Source organism: Scophthalmus maximus, chromosome 5, assembly GCF_022379125.1.
Source record: "Scophthalmus maximus strain ysfricsl-2021 chromosome 5, ASM2237912v1, whole genome shotgun sequence".
Lineage (NCBI taxonomy): Eukaryota > Metazoa > Chordata > Actinopteri > Pleuronectiformes > Scophthalmidae > Scophthalmus > Scophthalmus maximus.
Genome location: NC_061519.1, coordinates 25,136,311 through 25,157,357, shown reverse-complemented (window position 1 = coordinate 25,157,357; position 21,047 = coordinate 25,136,311). Strand labels below are relative to the sequence as shown.

The 21,047-nt window shown below is 43.4% G+C and overlaps 1 protein-coding gene and 3 non-coding genes across 11 annotated transcripts in view; 3 read left to right on the top strand and 1 right to left on the bottom strand.

Moving 5' to 3' along the window:
- The window catches only part of LOC118310582 (contactin-associated protein-like 4), a 93,765-nt gene that overhangs the window by 27,483 nt on the left and 45,235 nt on the right, over window positions 1-21,047 (bottom strand). For all 8 annotated transcript variants that reach the window (XR_007030775.1, XR_007030774.1, XM_047332174.1 and 5 more), the window contains exons 7-14: window positions 15,811-15,986; window positions 15,563-15,709; window positions 13,220-13,487; window positions 12,490-12,639; window positions 10,936-11,107; window positions 6,436-6,542; window positions 4,202-4,321; window positions 3,227-3,427 (exon numbers count right to left, since the gene is read on the bottom strand). Coding sequence is in view for 6 of the 8 variants with exons in the window: in XM_047332174.1 (XP_047188130.1) it covers window positions 3,227-3,427; window positions 4,202-4,321; window positions 6,436-6,542; window positions 10,936-11,107; window positions 12,490-12,639; window positions 13,220-13,487; window positions 15,563-15,709; window positions 15,811-15,986 (1,341 nt within the window). In the remaining 2 variants the exon portion in view is untranslated. The remainder of the gene's footprint in view (window positions 1-3,226; window positions 3,428-4,201; window positions 4,322-6,435; window positions 6,543-10,935; window positions 11,108-12,489; window positions 12,640-13,219; window positions 13,488-15,562; window positions 15,710-15,810; window positions 15,987-21,047) is intronic.
- Window positions 9,265-9,347, top strand: trnal-uaa. Its single transcript has one exon. It is a non-coding gene; the product is annotated as a tRNA-Leu (tRNA).
- trnal-caa lies at window positions 10,256-10,338 on the top strand. Its single transcript has one exon. It is a non-coding gene; the product is annotated as a tRNA-Leu (tRNA).
- On the top strand, window positions 10,604-10,686 carry trnal-uaa. The gene has a single exon. It is a non-coding gene; the product is annotated as a tRNA-Leu (tRNA).

The window sequence follows — 21,047 nt, the reverse complement described above, 5'->3', positions numbered from 1 at the left end:
AACCTCCACTATTTTTCGAAATATATAGTTCAGTTTCTCAACCAATGTATTCAGCCAATTTTTTCTATTTATGCCACATAATTAATCTAAACTGGGTAGTCTGTCCCCTTTCTCCCCCCCCAGTGCTACGCCCGTGCATGGACGTAACACAAATACCACATGATGAGAACTGAACTACATCTGGTAACACAACTTATTCCTTTCCTTACGTACAGTATACTTTGAGCACAGGGAGAGTGTTAGTTTCACGCAGTGTGTCCTGTCACGAGACGCCATCCAATTATTTCCTGTAGAGATGAGCCCAAAAGACCCAGACTTGACCTCATATGGAGGGCGAAGAAAGTCCGCCAAATCAAAGTGGCACAAACCGCACACCATCAGCTCTCTCTGGTTTATTAAATGTCGTATTCCTTCGGGCAAAAAGTTTGCCAGTTTTTTCTCTGCATCTTTTTTGTTTAGTTTTGTTGTTTTCTCCTCAAAAGCGATGACGGGGTAACGAGGCCGCATCGATCGTGGCTGTTGCATCTTTGAGGTCGTGAGCGCACAGCGGCTCGCTGGACTGGAAATGGTACGAAGGTATAGAAGAGAAAAACAGAACAGCAGAGAAACAAAAGAGTGAGGACGGATTCAAATCCTTTCATATATATGTAAATATATATAGTCCTTTCGTAGTGAGACAAACTATTACAGACCTGCAGAATCTTGACTGAGTGCCAACTTGGGCTTTAGGAAGAACTGCGTTGCGAGAAACTATGGAAAAACGAATCCAGTGTTTGAAGCAGAGGGGTGTCTTCCAGCTCCCGCCCCCTAACACTGAGTACATTATTCTGGGTGGAGTTGCGATGATATTATGTAGTGAAAAATGTATTTCACGTGCTGAGGTGGAGGAGACGGAGAGAAGGTGATTGGAAAGGTCTCCGCTGAGTCAGCGCCTCTTTATTTTCCCAGGGAGCAGCTGAGAGTTTATAATGGAAATTCTATTTCTTTACCCATTCCAACTTTTCTGCCACTTCCGCCATTTTCATCCATCATTTTATAACAACCCCCTCTTCGCAGCTCTCTCAAATAGTCTTTACATGATAAGTCTATATATGTCAATATCTCTCTATATATGACTGGACTTGGTCCAGTTGCTCTTGATTCAACACCCAATACATAGAGAGAGAGAGAGAGAGATTTAAAGAGCCAACACCCTTGTGGAAAACTATGACCTGGAATCTCTACGACCTTCAATCTCTATCTCGCTAAATCTCTCTATATATCTGTCTGTATCTCTATCTAGATATATAGATCTATATCTCTACCTCTCAATCTCTATCTCACTAAATCTCTCTCTATATATATCTCTATCTAGATAGATAGTTCTTTATCTCTCAATATTTCTAATTATCTCTGTATCTCTATCTCTGTCTAGATCGATTTCTATCATCTATATATCTATCCATATAGATCTCTATCTCTGAAAATCTCTCTTTATATATCTCTGTATCTCTATCAAGATAGATAGATCTATATCTCTACCTCTCAAGCTCTGTCCCTACATCTCAATATCACTAAATATCTGTGTGTCTCTATCTAGATAGATAGATCTATATATTTACCTCTTAATCTCTGTCTCTAAATATCTCTATATAACTTTATCTAGATAGACAAATCTCTATCTCTCAAGCTGTCTAATCATCTCTGTATCTATCTCTGTATATATCTATATATCTATGTATATATATATATATAAAATCTGTATCCTTATCTTGATAGATCGATCTTATATATCTCTGTATCTCTATATCTATACATCTATATCTCTAGATAGATTATACCTTTATCACTCTAAACACTCTTTATATATCTCTCTGTATCTCTATCTCTATCTTCAGCTAAATAAATGTAAAAATAATATATCTGATTTATAACTATATCTTTCAACGTCTACATTTCTCAATCTCTACATCTCTATCTATTTATCTATCTATCTGCATACGTACAAGTGTTTTCTAGATTTACTGCAACCGAGATAAAACCAATGCAAGTTGTTGATCAAAATGTTGACCACCCTTTACCAAACACTCGCCACCTCTGTGTCCATTGAATAAAAAAGTCTAACGGGGAAACGAAGAAAACACTCATCCGGCTGAACCGTCGCTCCAAAAGGAGGAACCATGAAACAAATCCCGAACAATCGATTTCGTCTGAACTGCTCGTGAGAGTTCGAGACACAGATCGTGATGACTTTTGTTCTTTCTGAGAGAAAAACAAACCTCTGAAGAAAATCTGCCTCACCGGACTTTGGTTAACTCTTACCTAACCCAACGAGTCGATTGAGCACACGGTCTTGTTTACAGTACTCTCTTGTTTCAGTGGGCACTTGAAGGGTAATGAGGGAAAAGGGAAGGAACGGAATGCCGGAGGGCTTTTTCTGAGATTAACAGGAGATTAAAAGATTAATAGGATTAACGTCAGATAAGAATTTTTTAAAGAGTGAGATTTATTAAAGCATAATTACAAACAGAGAATTTAATCAAATCTAACTTTGACACCATCGGAATGAAGGATTTAAGTTCCCCAGTGATAAACAATTACATCAGAAAGCTTTTTATTCTGCTCATGTTTTTCCGAGAGAGTGACTGACAACACAATGAAAGAAAACAGTGTGAAATTTAAAAAACTCATTCACTGGCTGTGCTGATCTCTTTTGGCAGAGAGAGTACAAGAGCGCAGACGTGAAGCCAACAGACTTCACATTCAAAAATGAAATAAAGAGTTTAAAGATAAAATTGAAATAACGCATTTTAACGGCTGTTTGCTACCAACCCTGTGTGGAAGGGATGATTGCTATCATTGTTGTTTGGCCTGGCTCAGGTTAAACCCCGTTGACAAACAGATACATACAGAGAATAAACTCCTTTTTTTTAATCTAGTTTGAGTCATAACTGAAAAAGATCACAAATAAATAAATCTGTGAAAAAACACCAAAAATAACTTCACTACTTTTAGAGCAGTGAAGAAGAATTTAGTTTTTACCTGGGTGAAACTACTTTACACGACCTGGTAGCAAATCAGTACCCGACGATGCCCAATTCGGCATTTTCGGCACAGGTATCGGAACATCGCTAGTTCTTAGCGGTTCCAGGTGAGCCGTCCCATAACTAGAACCCCCCCGATACTTACTCAGATAAAGGAGGACGTGTCCCACAAATCTGTCCTGGATATGCAAAACAGGCCTCACCTGGGGTGTTCAGGAGGCGGGACTTCCTGCAGTGGTAGGACAGCTCCTGCTCGCAGTGCTGTGATTGGCCGGTGATGGCCGACAGTTGCTCCTCGCGGGAGGAGTAGTCGAAGTGGACCAGATGCCGGTTCACACCCGGAGCGGGTCGGACTCTGGTCAGCTCCGTGTTGTTGTGCTGGATCACCATCCACGTGATCTCCTCTGGCGGGAATAAACAGCTGGTATTAATGAATATTACACTTGCATAAATCACAGACGAATGACGGATTGATCTACATAAGAAGCAGATGGTGTCTCTAATCTCATTAATTGTAAAAGTTAATGCAACACTGCGCTATATGACGTCATTTTCTGACGTCACAGTTACATCGCGATGAAGTCATGATGTCATAAACAGTTTTTCTATTTGAACTTCAGGTCGTGGCTATGGTCCTATGTGATGCAGAGACACGGGGGATATGATGGGGAATAACTTCCTGATCAATCTAAGCCTCAGTTTGCCTCTCTATCATTTGTGGGTATATCTTGGGAAATGTGTCTTTCGGAGCACATGTTTGTGACCTTGACCTTTGTCGACCGATCAGATCCAAGAGTTAATCATCCGGAGGTAAACTCCCGAGTAATATTCCAGCCGAGTTTGGTGAATATCAGTCCGTGCGTTGTTGAGTTATCTCGCGCACACACACACACACAAAAGAATACCTGCACTACACACAAAAATTACATGAGGCGGTAAGACAGAGAAAAGAAGATGTGAGTCATAATTCACATCGATATGATCATAACAAATGACGTGACACATTGAGACAGAAGGTACGAGGGACGGGGGAGCGGCGGGGGAAGAGAAGAAAAGGGAAAAAAGAGATGGAGGACAAGGCGGATCAGAGCGCCCTCATTTACAATTAAGCGGACGCTGATCAGGCGGCACGTTGGGCGATGGCGACGGAGAGCGGCGGTGTGAGGGCGACGCGTCACCTGTCATGTTGCAGTAGACCAGCTGCGGCCCGATCGGTCCGCTGCCGTCCACGTCGATGTAGAAGTGTCCCGACGTGTCGCCGTTGTGCTTGTACGCCTCGCAGGACTGTTCGTACACGGCTGCGAGGGGAGGGGGGAAAAAATAATGAGATGAGTCACGCCGTCGTATATATTATATATTAACACATGGATCACACAAACTGTCACTGTGTCACCACTGGATCATAACCAGAGAGAGGGAAAATCATCGGAGGTTTTTGTTTTCACAGCAGCGTCACATAAAGTCAAGATCAGTGCAGCTGGGGACGATGGGAATACAAATACTAAGGCCTTTATCAGCCCCACCTCTTCTTCGTCCTCGTCCTCCAGTCACACACACACACACACACACACACACACACACACACACACACACACACACCAGCACTTCCATATCTCAGGCTTCCCACACTCACGCTCACCTGTTTTATCTCTCGTCTCCTCCACAGCCAAAAGGCCTTTAATTCGCCACATCGCCTCAGTGCGGTTTAGAGGAACAGGTTGTTTTTCTCTCTCTCTCTCTCTCTCTCTCTCTCTCTCTCTCTCTCTCTCTCTCTCGCACAAGCCAATAAAAACCGAGAGCGGTAGCGGAGGTGAAGTGTGCGGAGTCTCCAGGAATTTCTTTTTGTCCGCGAAGGGAAAACCGCCACAGAGCGATTCGATCTCGGTAAAAACCGTTATCTCAGCTCACTCGTTCATTTACCTCCCGCCTGTGGCGAGTTCCTTCGCAGACTCGTTGACCTCCATCGTATCGCTCAGGTACACAAACAGATTAAAAACATACAGTAACCTCCTGCACCACAGAGCGAGAGAGAGAGACGGAGAGAGAGGATGTGCAGATATTAAATACAGCTCCAAGCGGCGGGTTTATTTAAAGGATTGGTTCTGGTTTATTACAGCCTGGGTCTTGTTCTTATCTCCGTCACAAAGATAATAAATAAGGAAGAGTTTCCAGAAATATAAATTAATGTGATTGATTTTTAATAATGTAAAATACATATGTACGTATATAAATATATATATATATATCCCATTTTATATATATATATATATATATATATATATATATATATATATATATATATATATATATATATATATATATATATATATATATGATTATATACAGCTGCCTGTTTTATATATATATATATATTGATAGTTTTTGTTGCTGCTATATTTTTCTACCTTAATTCTATTTGGTAAATAAACATCCTTTAACTTTAAGATCTACAGATTTTGGCAAATTGGTACCATTCAAAAAAAATAAATGCTGAATGGGCTATTAGCAGTTTATTTTTGCAGTGCAGTATCTCTGTCTTGCTTCGACAATGAGGAAAGCTCAAACTGAGGCGAGTTCGAGACGACTAAAGAAATACTTTCTCTGATTTCTGAACAGATTTATGGATTTATCTGCGATGGATGACAGAGAAGAGTGTGTCTAAGATATGGGCCGGTTTAATCCCATTATCTAAACTCCTTTATTTGGAGGTGAAACTAACAATTGGAAATTTATTCAATAATCTCATGCGAATGACCAATTAGAAATCATTGCAGCAGACATTTTGACTCAGGCGTTTCTGAGAACAGCGACAATGACTTTTCAAGAGTCCCACTAACTCATTTTATTACTGCCACATGTGAGTTTTCTACAGTAACATGTCAAAAATGTTTGAGTTTTTTCTTTTCAGGAGAGTCAACAGGCTGATTAAAAAACAATCTCCACTATTTGAGAATGTAAAAGCCAAAAGTGTTGGACCCCAAACATGAATAAAGACACAATTATCCCACATTTTAATCATAGGAACAACAGGCAGCTGTAGTCTCGTCTCGTTTCTGTGATTCCTTTTTAACGTTTTACTCAATGTGAAAGAGGCACGTTGAGCGGCTGCTTGAACTATTCCTCACAAGTAACCTTGACGTCCTTTCTTTTTGTTTAAAGGGCTTAATGTCTTAATGAGTTTTAATGGGACTGTGGAAAAAAGCAGATTTAATCTTATCTCATTTTATCACATCGTTCTCCGTTGTCACCGCCTCTGGCTTTGAATTATGCAGGAATTATACAGCATCTCCCTCCATTATTCAGTGTGACACGTTGCCTCATTCCTCATTTGTCTCATCACCCCCCCCCCGTCTCTCTCTCCGCCATATCGTTCCCATGTTTTTGTGGCGGTGTCTGTGACACTGCGACTTACGGCTGTGGCAGGTCGCTCCGCTGTAGCCGCTGTCGGAGCAGTTACAGTGGAAGACGGTCCAGGACTGACTGCAGAGGCCGCCATGTTCACAGTGACTGGGAGAACACCTGAGGGAGAGACAGAGAGAGAAAGAGAGACGGAGAGAGAGGGAAAGAGAGGGAGAGGGAGGGAGAGAGAAAGATCGTAGTCATGGCAGTATGAAGTTTTGATTCTGATCAATTCTGCTTCACCTGCTGCCAACGAACTTACACAGATGACAAATGACAAGAAAAACTTTCTTCAAGTTAACGTCTGGAAGATTGAAAATATAGTTAAGGATTAGGTCGGATATGATACAATACGATACGATACGGTACGGTACGATACGATACGATACGATACGATACATGAAGATACGATACGTTAAGATACGATACGGTACGATACGATACATGAAGATACGATACGTTAAGATACGATACGGTACGATACGATACATGAAGATACGATACGTTAAGATACATGAAGATACGATACGATACGTTAAGATACGATACGGTACGATACGATACATGAAGATACGATACGTTAAGATACGATACGGTACGATACGATACATGAAGATACGATACGTTAAGATACGATACGGTACCATACGTTAAGATACGATACGATACCATACGTTAAGATACCATACCATACCATACCATACCATACGTTAACATACGATACAATACGATACCATACGTTAAGATACGATACCATACCATACCATACCATACGTTAAGATACGATACAATACGATACCATACGTTAAGATACGATACCATACGATAACATACCATACCATACGTTAAGATACCATACCATACGTTAATATACGATACGATAACATACCATACCATACCATACCATATGTTAAGATACGATACCATACCATACCATAACATACCATACCATACCATACCATACCATATGTTAAGATACGATACGGTACGTTACGATACGATACGACACGACACGATACGACAGTCCTACAATGGGGAACAACAATATAAACAATGTTAACATGATATGTACAGTTTTTAAAAAGGAATGCACAGATATTGCGATTACACAGACAAGAATATTGAAATTGTTCTTGTCACGTCGGGATCATTGTGATTCCCCGTGTTAGGGTTAAGGTTAGGCCCAAAGGCCGTCTCCCGTCCTCGGCTTGTTAGAAACTCGGCTGCCAGAATTACATCACTCCAACACTTGCAACTCTACAATCGCTGGCTGCTTGTAAGGCGAGGGGAGAATTGATTCAAAATTTTTACTAATTACTTGTATGTCCTTGCTCCTTCTTACATCATAGGTTTACTCGCGCCCTGTGATCCTCGACGCTCTTCCCACAGAACGACTCGCCACACGCACACAAACCCCAAAAAATTGCATTTTTCAGTTAGCTGATTAGGTGCGCAAACTCATTTGCTTCTTTTAAATCACTCTTCAAATCTTTTTGTTTGACGTGTGAATGATCAATGTTTCGCTGTTTTGGTCTTGACCGTGTGCGCGTGAATAAAATATCATCATTATTGTCATTATATCAAGGAGGTGAAAACCTTTTAACCAGACCCAGATTTCATGGCCTCCAGGAGGCTTAAATATAGCAGAGATATTGATATTTAAATAAAGTCGTGTGAGGTTGTTGGTTCAAGAAAAAAAAAAAGGAAGAGGAAGAAGAAGAAAATCGGTGGTAAATTTGAAAGATGACATCTTGAGAAAACCTTTGTCCCTCCCTCAGAAAGACCAAAGGAATTATTTCAATACTTCGCAGATTTCTCACTCTCAGGTTTTTCCTTTCATTTTAACATAAAAAGGAAAAAGTTTTAGAGTCTCCTCCTCACTCCTCTGCTCGGCAGCAGATCCTCGGGTCTGCCAGGCTGTTTGAAGAAGTTTTATTCAAGTGAACCCAGCTCCCAGGAGACTTCACTGAACCTCGGTGTGCGTTTATAGATAAACATCGTGCTGCTGTGACTATCATGACATCAGCACTGTTTAAAGGAGGGGGGGAATGAGAGATGGCGGTATGTCGATAATGAAAACATAGTGAAACATTCTTTTGACATTGAAAATGAAATCAGCGGACTGTGACATTATAACCGAGATGTTTCATAATTGTATATATTTATTACGTATATGCATATAGGTCATCTATATGCGGAGGATACTGGATGTGAGAGTCAGAACGATACCGAGGGAAAATGTCTATGAAATAAATGGAGAACAAGCTTTCAAATTTACCTGCTCACATTTAACCAAGCTGTCAGATGCACGTGTGACTCCACTTCCTCAGTGTTTTCTTCTTCTGTCTGTACGTTTCAATGAGCACGTTTACCTGCGTGTGACAGTGCATGAGTGTGTGTTTTGCCCGAACCCAAGCAGTGATATTGAAGAGAAAAACGAACTTTGATGACTTCACAGAATCCGCAGCCTTCCCCCTTTATTGAGATAAGAGCCATGACTCAGCAGCTCGTCAGCCTGCGACCGTGTGACTTTAACCTCTGTACATCTCTACACTGCTTCAGTCTTTGAGTAAGCCTGAGCCTTGCACTTACCTTTCACTTCAAATTCACATCACCGCACTCCTCCGTTCTTATGTTTCCTTCATTTTTGTGTTTGCGTATGTGTGAGTAGGTTATAGGCAGGCGGAGGGTCGACGTAATCAAATTCAGCGTCAGTGATGTAATAAACAGTGTATGGCTTCAGCTGCGTCTGTCTGACTTTGATGAGCTGTCGACGAGGAACCTGTCGCACTGACGAGAGCAATTAGCTACGGTTGAGTCGACATATCGATGAGTAAATTATACCAGGATGGCCGAGAGGTTAAGGCGTTGGACTTAAAACCCAATGGGCAAATGCCCACGTGGGTTCGAACCCCACTCCTGGTATTGCATGCTTACTTTAGCAGGCTTGGTGTTCCACCAGGCTCTGAGCTGTGTGGAGGTGTATGGTCAAAGGGACATACCTCAGAATGGCTGAGTGGTTAAGATGCAATGGATGTAAAGTCCTTAACATAGTTTGTTAATTTGGCCAAAGCCATAATTCCAAGTGCTAACTGCAAGTGATTGCAAGTGAGTGGCGGCAGATGTCTTATCAGTCTTTTAACATTTTCGCCAATGCTGGCTCAGTAAGGTGCAAGAAAATCCATCCAACCAATCAATCATCTAATTCAAGGCCTTTTGATTCACCCTGGCAGGCATTTAGTTAGGTTGGAAGTGATGACACATCTCTCTCCTCCCTTTCTTAGGTGCTCTTAGAAAGTTTTGATGTTGACAGACTGCGATTCTTCATGAGATGAGCCTTCAGGAAATACATGAAACAAAGGAGATTTTCTTCAAATGTTTCTCTCAAGTTTACTTTTTGTTTTTAGAGGGCGCATAAGGTCTCAATGATTTAAGCTTGCAGGCGGCCACATACGCAAACACAGATGTAACAGCCTGCTCAGGGGAGGGAGAAGCAAATGGAAGCTAAGACAATAACTCTATCATCCTTTAAACTTCATACCCCATGAAGCCTAAATCTAATCAGACTCATAGGGAGGAAAAGCACAATGAAAGCTATGATTTTTCTCTTGCTCTGTTCCTGTGAGTCATCAGATCTGTGCAGGAACTTGATTCTGCTGAACAATAATCTGATAAAAGCTGAACCAGGAAGATTTTTAACTAAATCCACCCAGGGCAAATCCTCCTTCTCTGGTGTATGTATTTGTGTTCATATGAACGCCTCTTGTGGTTGTATGAATGCTGAGTACAGACTCAAAAAGGCTATTATTGAAAATATTAAGAAGCAGAAAAGCATCAGGATGGCCGAGTGGTTAAGGCGTTGCACTCAAGATGCAATGGATGTATGTCCTCGTGGGTTCAAATCCCACTCCTGGTATTCAACATTTGCTTTAAGGAGATGATGTACTTTGGTACCACTTTTCCGATACCCAACCCTTCTTCTGGCTTGAAAAATCACTTTACAGCAGTTTTTTATTTTCTCTCTGGCCTCACATATGATATAATTTTGACACTAGGGAGGTTTTGATGTCTTTGCTAGCCCTGCATGGCACTACCCAAAGTGAGAAAGTTGTTTTAGCCAAAACCAGCTGGCGATAGCATCCTCATGAGTACGATCTGACGCCTCACCAGGTTTTTTTTATACCAGGATGGCCGAGGGGTTAAGGCGTTGGACTTAAGATCCAATGGGCAAATGTCCGCGTGGGTTCGATCCCCACTCCTGGTATTGTGCATACCCTTATAGGCCTGGTGTACATCAGGATGGCTGAGAGGTTAATCCATTGCGCTCAAGATGCAGTGGATGTAAAGTCCTTGTGGGTTGAAATCCCACAAAAAAAGGCAGCTTCTTGAGTGGTCAATAAAATTAACAGTGAAGGAAAAGATGCAAGATAGTGTGCTCTACGATACATTGTTGGTTGATCTGAACATATAAGTGTTTATTTAATGGCAGACGATTAGTTTTAGTGATCCTGACCTGTCGATGATGCCGCACATGTCGATCTGCAGGTGGCTGTAGTTTCCCAGCAGTCTTTGCTGCACCAGGATCAGGTCCACTGGCTGGTCGTCCACGGTGAGGAGACGCATGCAGCCCTGGAAAATGTCAAAGGGGTTTCTACACTCCCGATTGTCGTCCTCGGCGGGACAACCTGGATGAGCAAGGTCAAAGAGAAGTTAGAAAACAGGACATGACACGACTGCAGTGATCCGATCGAAAAAGCACTAATAGATGCGGGGAGAAGCCGATAGTGAAGAACACAAACAGTTTACGGTACGAGAAGCTGGTAACACACTTTTTAGTTTTACCCAATGCTTCATAAAGGACTATTAATTTTGTCTAGACATGACGCAGCTTGCAGTGTCCAACACAGTCCATTGCCTGTGAGTTATAAATCCTATTAAGGCAAATGGAAGACGTTTTCATAGCACTACTCTAAGCGCTTTCATACACTGATGAAGCAGCATCTGGAGCAGCTAGAGGTTCAGTGCAATGCCTCCTGAGCAACGCCACTGCCCCATATCATACCTAAAGTGGAACACAGCCCACTGTGATGGTTTATATTCACTTTAAGTTTAGGACATGGCTGGAAACAAACTAACTTGCAGCAGGGGGTTATCATCAGTCATAGTGTACACAAGAGGAGTACAGATGTAGTAGTAAATGTGCTCTACCGCACGGCGTGTTGAGCTGTGATTTGTGGTGGATTATGTATTTTCCGAGCTTCTGGAATGATGCAAATATAGGTCAAATGTCTTTGTAGTCAATGTGACGTGAAACAGGATACAGTGAGTGTGTTTTTGTGCAGGATGACAAAGAGCCTGGAGCAGTTACAGGACATGCCTGGGCTGCAATATTGCTGAGCAGAGAGAAGACAAAAGAGATGAAATTTAAGTAAGGGGGGGGGGGGGGGGGAGACAGCGAGGAAGCCAGTGGAGAATGAAATAAAGAGGAAGGTGGGAAACGTTGAGAGAAAGGGAGAGAGAAGAGAGTGGCATGTGAAAAGGACGGAGTAAAGGGAAATGAGAGGAGGAGAGGAGAAAGATAATCTTTGATTGCAAAACAGCCACGAGCTAAATCTGGCTCAGTGCACACACAGTTGTAGAGGTGAGGATTGATGGTACCGACTCTACCGTACAAAACAATATGATGTCAGCAACTTTCAAATGTTAACGCACATCTCCGAGGGGAAATATGACAACAAAGTTTAATTAAATCACACTTTTTGGAGTCGGTTTGGATGACTGATGAATTATATTACAACTACACTGTTATGCAAATATCCCCCCAAAAGCCCAAAGAAATAAATAGAACAGAAAACTTGAGACGGCAGCTGCATTTTAGGGTCAGGATCAGGATCAAAACAAAAGGAACGTGTAATTAAATAAAAACCAGACATGACAGACAGGAATACAGAGTTTTATATATTAATGAGGGGAATGAATATGAAAATTATAATATACTATAGCCTAGCAGTCAGCAACTTCTACAGTATAATAACTGATATTGATACATTACATTTTCTGGTCTTACCACCAAAGAAGAGTTGATGCCTGGCGCTGACAGGAAATGAGGGGCTGGCATGAGCGACGCCTCCTCCCCCTTCGTCTACAGCGACGGACAGACGCCCTCGCCCGCTGGTCAAATCCACGGAATGCCACTGACCATCGTTCAGAGCCGAACCTGAAGTCGATTCAATATCAAATATATTATTATTGATAAAGTAGAAACAATGAATAAACGTTATGCTTTACAGTTCACATGGACGTGTTAATCTCCTGGGGGCCCTGGAGCAAACATTTGTTGTTGATCCCCTATTGGCCCCCACATGGCAGTTTCATTAATTCCCCAGACTCCATCTGTAGGTCAGATGATGGTAAAAGCAATTTGAATATGTCTGATGGGAATTTCTCTGTACAATTAATTGATTATGAAAGAAATGTATTGTTAGGTGTATTGATGATGAAAAAAGCTGAGGTAGCAATAATAATACCTCACCCCTGGTTTTCTGTTTTAGGAAAAAAAAATGCAACTTCATGCAACATAGTAAAACAAAGGATGGAGGAGCAGGACCACACAAAATTTGAGACTGCACACTTTCCCCGGTTAGTAATCCAAATTTATAAAAACCAAACAGATTCTGGCATATATGTTTTGTATGTCTCAGTTAGAAGTTACCTGTTGTGATTTAGTATTGTTCGTATTTACCTTTTAGACATGCGGGCCAAAGAGAAGAATCTATTTTACACGTTGTTGGACTGACCTGCACTGAGCTCCAGCAGGGCCTTGCCATCCTTGTGGATCTGTAGCTGGAGTCTGGCCTCACTCAGGTACAGCCAGACCACTCCCCCTTCCTGAGGGAGGTCAAAGGTGAGCAGAAGCCCCGCCTCGTTCCACGTCCTGAACTGAAACCCCACGGACACGCCCGCCGAAGCGGATGCCATTGCCCCCGGCAACTGGAGGAAGCTCTGGGGGCCGGGAAACGTCACGGCGACGGAAACTTGCTCGGCACAAGAAAAGGTCACATCGCCCTGAGACGGAGGAGGAAGAGAGACGTGGAGTGAGAGGCGGTGACGCAGGAGAAATTATTACTGGAGAGTTAAAGCAACATAAAACATGAATATTAATCAGTTGCAGAGGGCATGTGGATGTGACCTTGTGTCACGGTGATCTCATCAGCAAGTCTCCTTGAGAAAAAAAGCCATGAATTTAAACCAATGTCACCGTGAACAGTACTATTTGGACGTTTCCGTTGCGGTCCATTGTTTTGAGCGGTGGTAATGACACCGGGGTCCACTGCAAAAGCTGCGGCGGTCATATATTACAGTAGCGCGACTCTGCTGGGAATATCGGCCCGCTATCTTTATAATGCTCCGGAAACACAGATGACATCTGAGAGCCCTTTGTGGAGCTGTTAAGGTGATATATGAAAGTACAAGGTGGAGGATGCGGCAGCGCTGCAAAGCGCAAAGTAAAAAGTGTAAGTATAAAATCCCACAGAAACCCTCCTTACACACACACACAAACACACACACACACACACACACACACACACACACACACACACACACACACACGGCTCTACTTCTTTTTGTCATTGTGCCTTTATGGATAGCCAAAAGTAGTCTCTCTATTAAAAAAGGACTGTAAGTGTGTTAATACTCGGCCGCCTTAAGAGCCACTGTTAACAGCCTCCATTAGACCTGCAGCCATGCGTGTGAATCTCGGAACTTTAAAAAAATATATATTTTTAAACCAGGAGTTCTCGCTTGTCTTGCGCTTTGGCGCTTAACTGTAACGAGCGATCATTTATTTAAAGTAAGCGGACGGACCGCACAGGGTTTCCCACCCGGTGGTGGCCTAAGCATGTGAACGTGCGTGTGGATATATACACGACGACGCCATGTGGCGATCTTCGCTTGTTAATGCATGGGAAGGATTGGTTATGGCGCTGTGTGTGTGCATAGATGATTTTTATCATTTAGGCTCTGACTTCTTCAGTTCCAACAAAACAAATTGGAATCAAAGTGAAACACTGGGCGAGAGTGAATTTGATGAGGTAACCTTGACTGACTACTAGGCTCCTAGCTGCTCGCTATTAACCGGGCCGGATGACGACCACCCCCGTCTATTAGATTGCTAATAATTGATTCTTTGAGATTGCTTTTAGCAATGAAAAGTGCTCTATGAATAGAATGTATTATTATTATTATTATTATTATTATTATTATTATTATTATTATTAAAATGCCAAAGATGCTAAATGAAAATCAGCATATTAATATAGAAGGCTTACAGCATTGGGCTTTCAGTCGGGTTCATGCTGCATTCGTTCGATTTTGAAATAAACTCAGAGATGAATGAAAAGCCCTGACGTGCGATGCTCGTGAAATGACATGACAGGGCTAATGCGTTAGCAAGCCGCTACCTATTGAACAAAAACAGCAATCACGTAGCAGCGTCAGCATTCGTTGGGAATCGGAATCGGAACAATGGCTAACATTGTTCCTGCTGCCTGGTCCTGCTGCTTGTTGCTGCTGCGTGGGCAACTGGCATATAGTGGGTTCATCAGAGAAAAAATCGCTAGCTAGGAAAGAAGGTTAATACCAGTTCTGAGATTGAACCAAAACACTAAATACTCTAAAACACTACGCTTAGAAATGCTAAAACTTCTAGCTGCATTTGACATTATACCTCGGAACTCGGAATTACCGACCTCCGATTCGGAAGTTGTAACTGTAACCGCCCCCCCGAGTCTGAATTTCAACTCGGAAGGCCGAAAGGAACCTCACCACCATGACTTCAAAATCCAAGATGGCTGCTCCGTGTATCAACAGAAAGTGAACGTTGTAGTTTTTCAACTGTTTATTAGTACCTTTGTCTTGTGTCTCATTAAATTTGTCGCACAAATAGTACTGTCCAATTTCTGTCTGTGGACGGCGGGTGTGACGTCATTCCGAGCTCCGAGGTATAATGGAACGCAGTATTAGTTGAATGGTAGGCCTACTGGTTTGTTTTTTTGAACTACTTGTCATATTGACTTTGTGGTTGTTCTGTTTCGCTTAACCATCACAGTAGCCAGGAGTTCATGGTTGAATGAATTTACCGCGAGGGTAACTTGCTGGTCCTCGTGTTTCGCTCGTTCTATCAAGTTGAGGCCATTGTAGAGCAGGTTTTCCAGGCAGCCGTGGAAGTTCCTCTTGGAGACGAGTGGTTTGAGGGAGTCGAGGCTCTGGGCTGCCCCTACGCTCAGCTGCATGGGAAATGAGAAGATGAGAATGAAACATATTCGCAGTATTTACACTGTACATGCTTAGATGTGTCTGTCTGTGAGGGCAGGGTGTTTCCTCGCACCTGTTTAATGTCCCAGTGGCCGAACTCCGCAGGGATTTGAACCCTCTCGCTGTGCTTGTCCACAGTGAGGTTGAGGTGAGCACCCCGCCACTCCACCGCCACATGATGCCAGTGCTGGTCATCTAACAGGCTGCCGAGGGAAGCGAGACGCCGGGGTTCAGAGGATGACGTCCCACCTGGAAGGGAGGAGGGGTGGAGTAGATAGGACGGACGGAGGAAGAGGAGGAGGATACAGCCGGCGACAAGGAAGGAGGCGACGAGACGGAAGAGAGGGAAGGCATAGATTGGACAGAATAAGGAGAGGAGATAGAGTGAGTCAATGGGAATGAAAAGGGGAGGGTGGATAGTGGAGAAGAGGGCACACAGAGGGACAAGACAAGGGATGAAGAGGAACTCAAAGGAACAGGGAGGAAGACAAACAGCGACAAACAGAAGGAGGAACGTGAAGAGGAAGAGCAGAGGCAGGAAGAGAATAACATCAGTGAATGAAAAACAAATGGGGACGGATGGCAGAAGAAAAAAGGGAGGGCGGGAGAGAATAAAGCAGTTCACTGAAAACCATTTTACAAAGCGACAAATGGTAATTACAGAGACAGACTCGGTCTTTCAATCAACTCCTCACCTCTGTTTAATTTGCGGAGTCTGAGCTTGACGCGCATGAAATGAGCCTAAACCTTATTAGGACACTGGGCAGAACAAACGTTGTTTGACTTGTGTTTTGTTATTCTGGTTATCTAATGTGCAGGTTCGTCTTCATGAGGTATAGCGGCAGGGAGACCATTTTGTTTTCATCCCTCTGTACCGGCGACTGCCGCGCGAACACTTTGAGGCTTTCTCTTCAAATGTGCTACAAACGTTCAAACGAGTAGAATTTGGTAGTCAATGGTCAATGTCACCTCATAACATTGGAGGAATTCGAGATGCGTCGTCCATTTTTATTGACAGTCATTGCTCAGGACATCTTGAGGGAATCTCTACAAATTGTAAAAATACGTTTACTTGGGACTCATGGTTGAACTCATTAGGTTTTGGTTGTCAAAAGTCAAAGGTCCAGGTGACTTCACAATGCATGTTTTTCGGCCGTGGGAACACGATATCTCAGGAATGCTTTCGGGCAATTTCTTCAACTTCGGTAGGAACGATGAACCAATCACGTTTTGGTCGAAGGTCATAGTCACACAAAATCAATTTTATTTTAATTCTTTCCATGTCTTCACAAAGACATTGAAACCAAGACTAAGATGGATGTAAATGACAATTTGAATGGTTGGCAGCAGTGTACAACCACAAAGCAGTGGTTCCAGTTAGTTACCTATTGTTGCTGCTTTCTATCTTTAGTTATCTGACAGTTTTGTTGTTTGTTATCCCCTCATCGCGTGACCCGCTACTCGGCCTCTTTCTCACAATATGACCCGGTGTCGAGGGAAACGACAGCGCCGTGACGGCGACGAGGCACCGGCCTCCGCACTGTGTCTAAATCCTTCACTTTTCCCCAGTATCCCGCAGAGAAGAGGCACAGTTAGGTCACCCGCTCTCTCTCTCGTCTCATTAGGGACTTCCGGGCGTATCTGCGTCCTCGTGCCGAGAAACCCGAAGACAAATATGTGATGAAGCCTAATCCGGGAAAAGCTGCAGAAGAAACAACAGCGAGACATTATTAATGATAGATGAGCACCAGTCGGATCTAAATGTGTGTATCCATTCCCCCAAAGTACTCGGAAGAGAAACTTTGTTTTTTCTGCTGAGAGAGAAAGAACTGCAGAAAGAGCTGAATACAGTCGGTCATTAAAAATGTATTAGACATTCTTCGGGGAGCCACAATCCCGGCCTCAGAAGGACAAACAGAGGCAGCTCGGAAGACGACGGACAAATGTATCTTTTGATACTTCAGCCAAGTTTGTGTGAAGATATTCGGTGGATGAGAAATTTCCTTTTCGACGCAGAATGTTAAGACGTCGACCTCTGGGATCCTGTCAACACATTCAATCGCGATGAGCGATTTGATTACATTCTGGACGAAAACCAGAGAGAGAGAGACAGCGGAATCAATACAAGGGGGGGGAGGATGGCGAGACTTAAAAACACATAATATCACTGTACTGACACTGATCAATGGCGCGATTATTACGTTGACGGAGGTGGAGACCAGAGGGAGACGACTTCATGAGGGAGCGTTTCATTGGATGGATGATTTCATTACAGCTTGAACGGAGAGAGAGAGAGAGAGAGTAGGAATCGATACGAGAGGTCTGAGGGTAAACAAATAGAGAATCACTTTATCGATATGAATATATAGAACCATCAATGTTTATCTCTTAGTCCCCTTCCGTCTATTACCTCTCTTCTTGGCAGCTAAGTCGTTTGTTAGTCTGCTGGCGTCAGAGTGGAAGGACTGACGCAAGTCGCAAAGGCCATTCCACAACTTCACCTCGCGGTTGTACTCCTCCGACAGCCAGTCGTATGATAACGTTTCAGATTTTTCAGTTATTCAAATGAAAGTATTAAGTGTGATTTGTTGCGGTTTCAAAGACATTCTCTCCTTTCTTTACTTCTTTTCCTTGTGACTGACATTTTTGTCTTTTAAAACTTGTTGGTCTGAAAAACGTTATCATTTCACATTCGTACTTGCGGGGGAACGGTTCTGTTTCATTTGCTCACACTTGGTGGCATTACTTGATTAGTGTCATTATCGTGACAAATGCTCAAAACGCTGCAATGTTATTATCATAATATTAAACTGTAAAATATTATCGGCCCCACTTGATATTTCAGTTAAACTTCGTTTATTCTCTAAGTAGCTGTCATTGGTGCCTCTGTCATTAAGATCTGATGATTTTTGATGCTTTTGACGTAAAAAAAATCACAGCCGCGCCACACGCTCGATAATTATTTTGTGACAATTTAAGTCAAAGAGCTTTTTTAGAAACCCAGAATAAACGTCAAAATGATACAGACACAAAGCTCCAGTGAAAAGCTGCTCTTGGTTTAGGCGTCAAGGCTCCAGAATCAAACTCGACTCTTTGTCGATGTGTTTGAAATAGAATGGAAAAAATAATTTCTGATGCTGAGAAATGATTTCACGAGGAAGTTGAACTGTGGCGACCACATCATCCTGCGGTCTCTCCCTAGAGGGCGCTACACACCAAAGCGACGGTCGGCCGCCTGAACCCGCCTGAGCGTCGATGAGCGCCGACAGTCCAAGTGGTGGTAGTTTGTTCCGCACCGTTCGAAACTGTTGGCGTCCATACATGTCGAAAAGCTTCTGAATGACATATACAAACCACCGCCCCCTGCTGGTATGGAGAGTTATTTCCTCTCTCACGCATGCGCAGAACGCACAAGGTAGTTGGTCGTCGGACTTCGTCCCGGCCGTGTGTTCCGGGTACGGTTGTGTTAGTCTGCGACGAGAGCAGACGCAGCCGGCGGTCTTTGTCGATGTGTTTGACGCCACGTCGGCGTGACCCTGGCACCTTTCTGTTGTGACCACTGATGTGTCCCGTCGTTCTTGTCTGCACGTGTGGCTTCCCGATGCCTGTTCTCCCACCGACTCGCCCGAGCACCCGGGAATAAACGTCAACCAAACAACTCGACGAACCACAAAAGACCGGGTTCGACCCACGAGACTTCGCCAGATCGTCACGCTCACTTTGTGGTAGAAAGAGTTTTTTTTTGTATTTTTGCCTACTCTACATCTTCATGCCTCTTAGACTGTTCCATCCATCGATGGCCGTCTGCTCCACCGTCTGCTCTGCTCATTAGACTCACTTTCCCCCGACTCCTCGACTCTTGTTCCCTGAACTTCTGTTTCACATTCTCAGATCTCGTATCTTATCAAATCCCTTTTAGAAACTGTGGCCGCTTCCGTCTCCGTGTTCGGCCGCAGAGTCCAGTCGTCACTCTCAAATCCCAGCATGACCACGTGCCGGACATTTGACCTCTACATGACAAGAAACAGTGAATCCATCGGATTTCTAACGAGTGTTTCAGTCTTTTATCCGTGACGGTGTTGCGGCGCCGCTACTCAGAGTTGCCTCATAAAGCGAATCTGATAGCGGCAGGCGGAGCGGCGCGAACCACGTGTGTGCGAGCTCAGGGTCGGCGCACAACGCAGGTGACCTCGATTTCACAACCTGCAACACTCAGGCAGAAAGAGAAAGAGCAAATTAGGAAGAAAATGTGAGACGGAGAGATGAAGGACACTGAAGTGAAGAAGGGAAAAGGGCTTATGGGCACCCTTTGAAAAAAACATAAGGAAAAAAAATGCGTTGGCATACAAACCAATGAAGGAAATATGAAGGAATATTAAAAGGGTCTGTGTGTGTGTGAGAGGGAGAGTTGAGAGAGGAGACGGAAAAATGACTGTACAGGAAAAAGGAAAATGGCCTCTTCTAAAACATGTTTAAAAAACGACAACAACAAAGGAATGGAAGATCTGTGGCGACAAACCCGAGACAAGCAACAACTAATGAGAAGAGAAAGGGTGAAGAACAGAGGAGCAGCGAGTCGCGGGTGGAAACAAAGAGGCGCGGGGGGGTGGCTGAAACGGACGAAGACGAAAGCGACGACGGGGAGGAAATGGCACGTGTTGTTTCCCGCGTCGATCTTTTGCGGCGGGGGCCGAGCTCCTCCCAGTCTCTCCTCCATCACTTCAATGGATGGCTTTAATTTCCTCTGCCTGAGCCGCAGTCTCTCTTTATGATGACTTACACTGGTTGTTTCTTCTTTTCTTTTTTTTTTTAACTCAATGCAGCCTCTAAAGTGGAAACGTCTTCATGTCTACGAGATGGTGGTCATTTGAAGCACAGGCGGTGAATGTGTTTTCAGGAAAACAGTTTGTCTACATGAGGAGACAGTTTGTCAAGGGGACATTTCCCAATGTGCCAGAGTTCCTTTGTTTAAAAGAGGATTTACATCGCACTTGGTGTTCAAGGGGAATAGTTGGTCGCGACGTCTCTTTCGCACTATTCGTTTCTTTAAGGACGTGCTATCATCTATTTGTGAGGTGAAGTGATTTCCCCGGTCGACTTCGGTTGGAGGAGACGGAGGAGACGGAGAGAAGCCGGTGGCAGATGGAGAAAAAGGTAAGACGGGGCGTACGAAAGAGGAGCAGATGGCGGGGGAGATTAAAGAGGCTGCGATGGAGAGCGTACGGTTTGTTTGGTTTAAGTTACGGAAAATGCTACAGACGGAAAAAAAAAAAACAACGGTGGAAAGTACGAGCAGGGATTTCTGTTGGT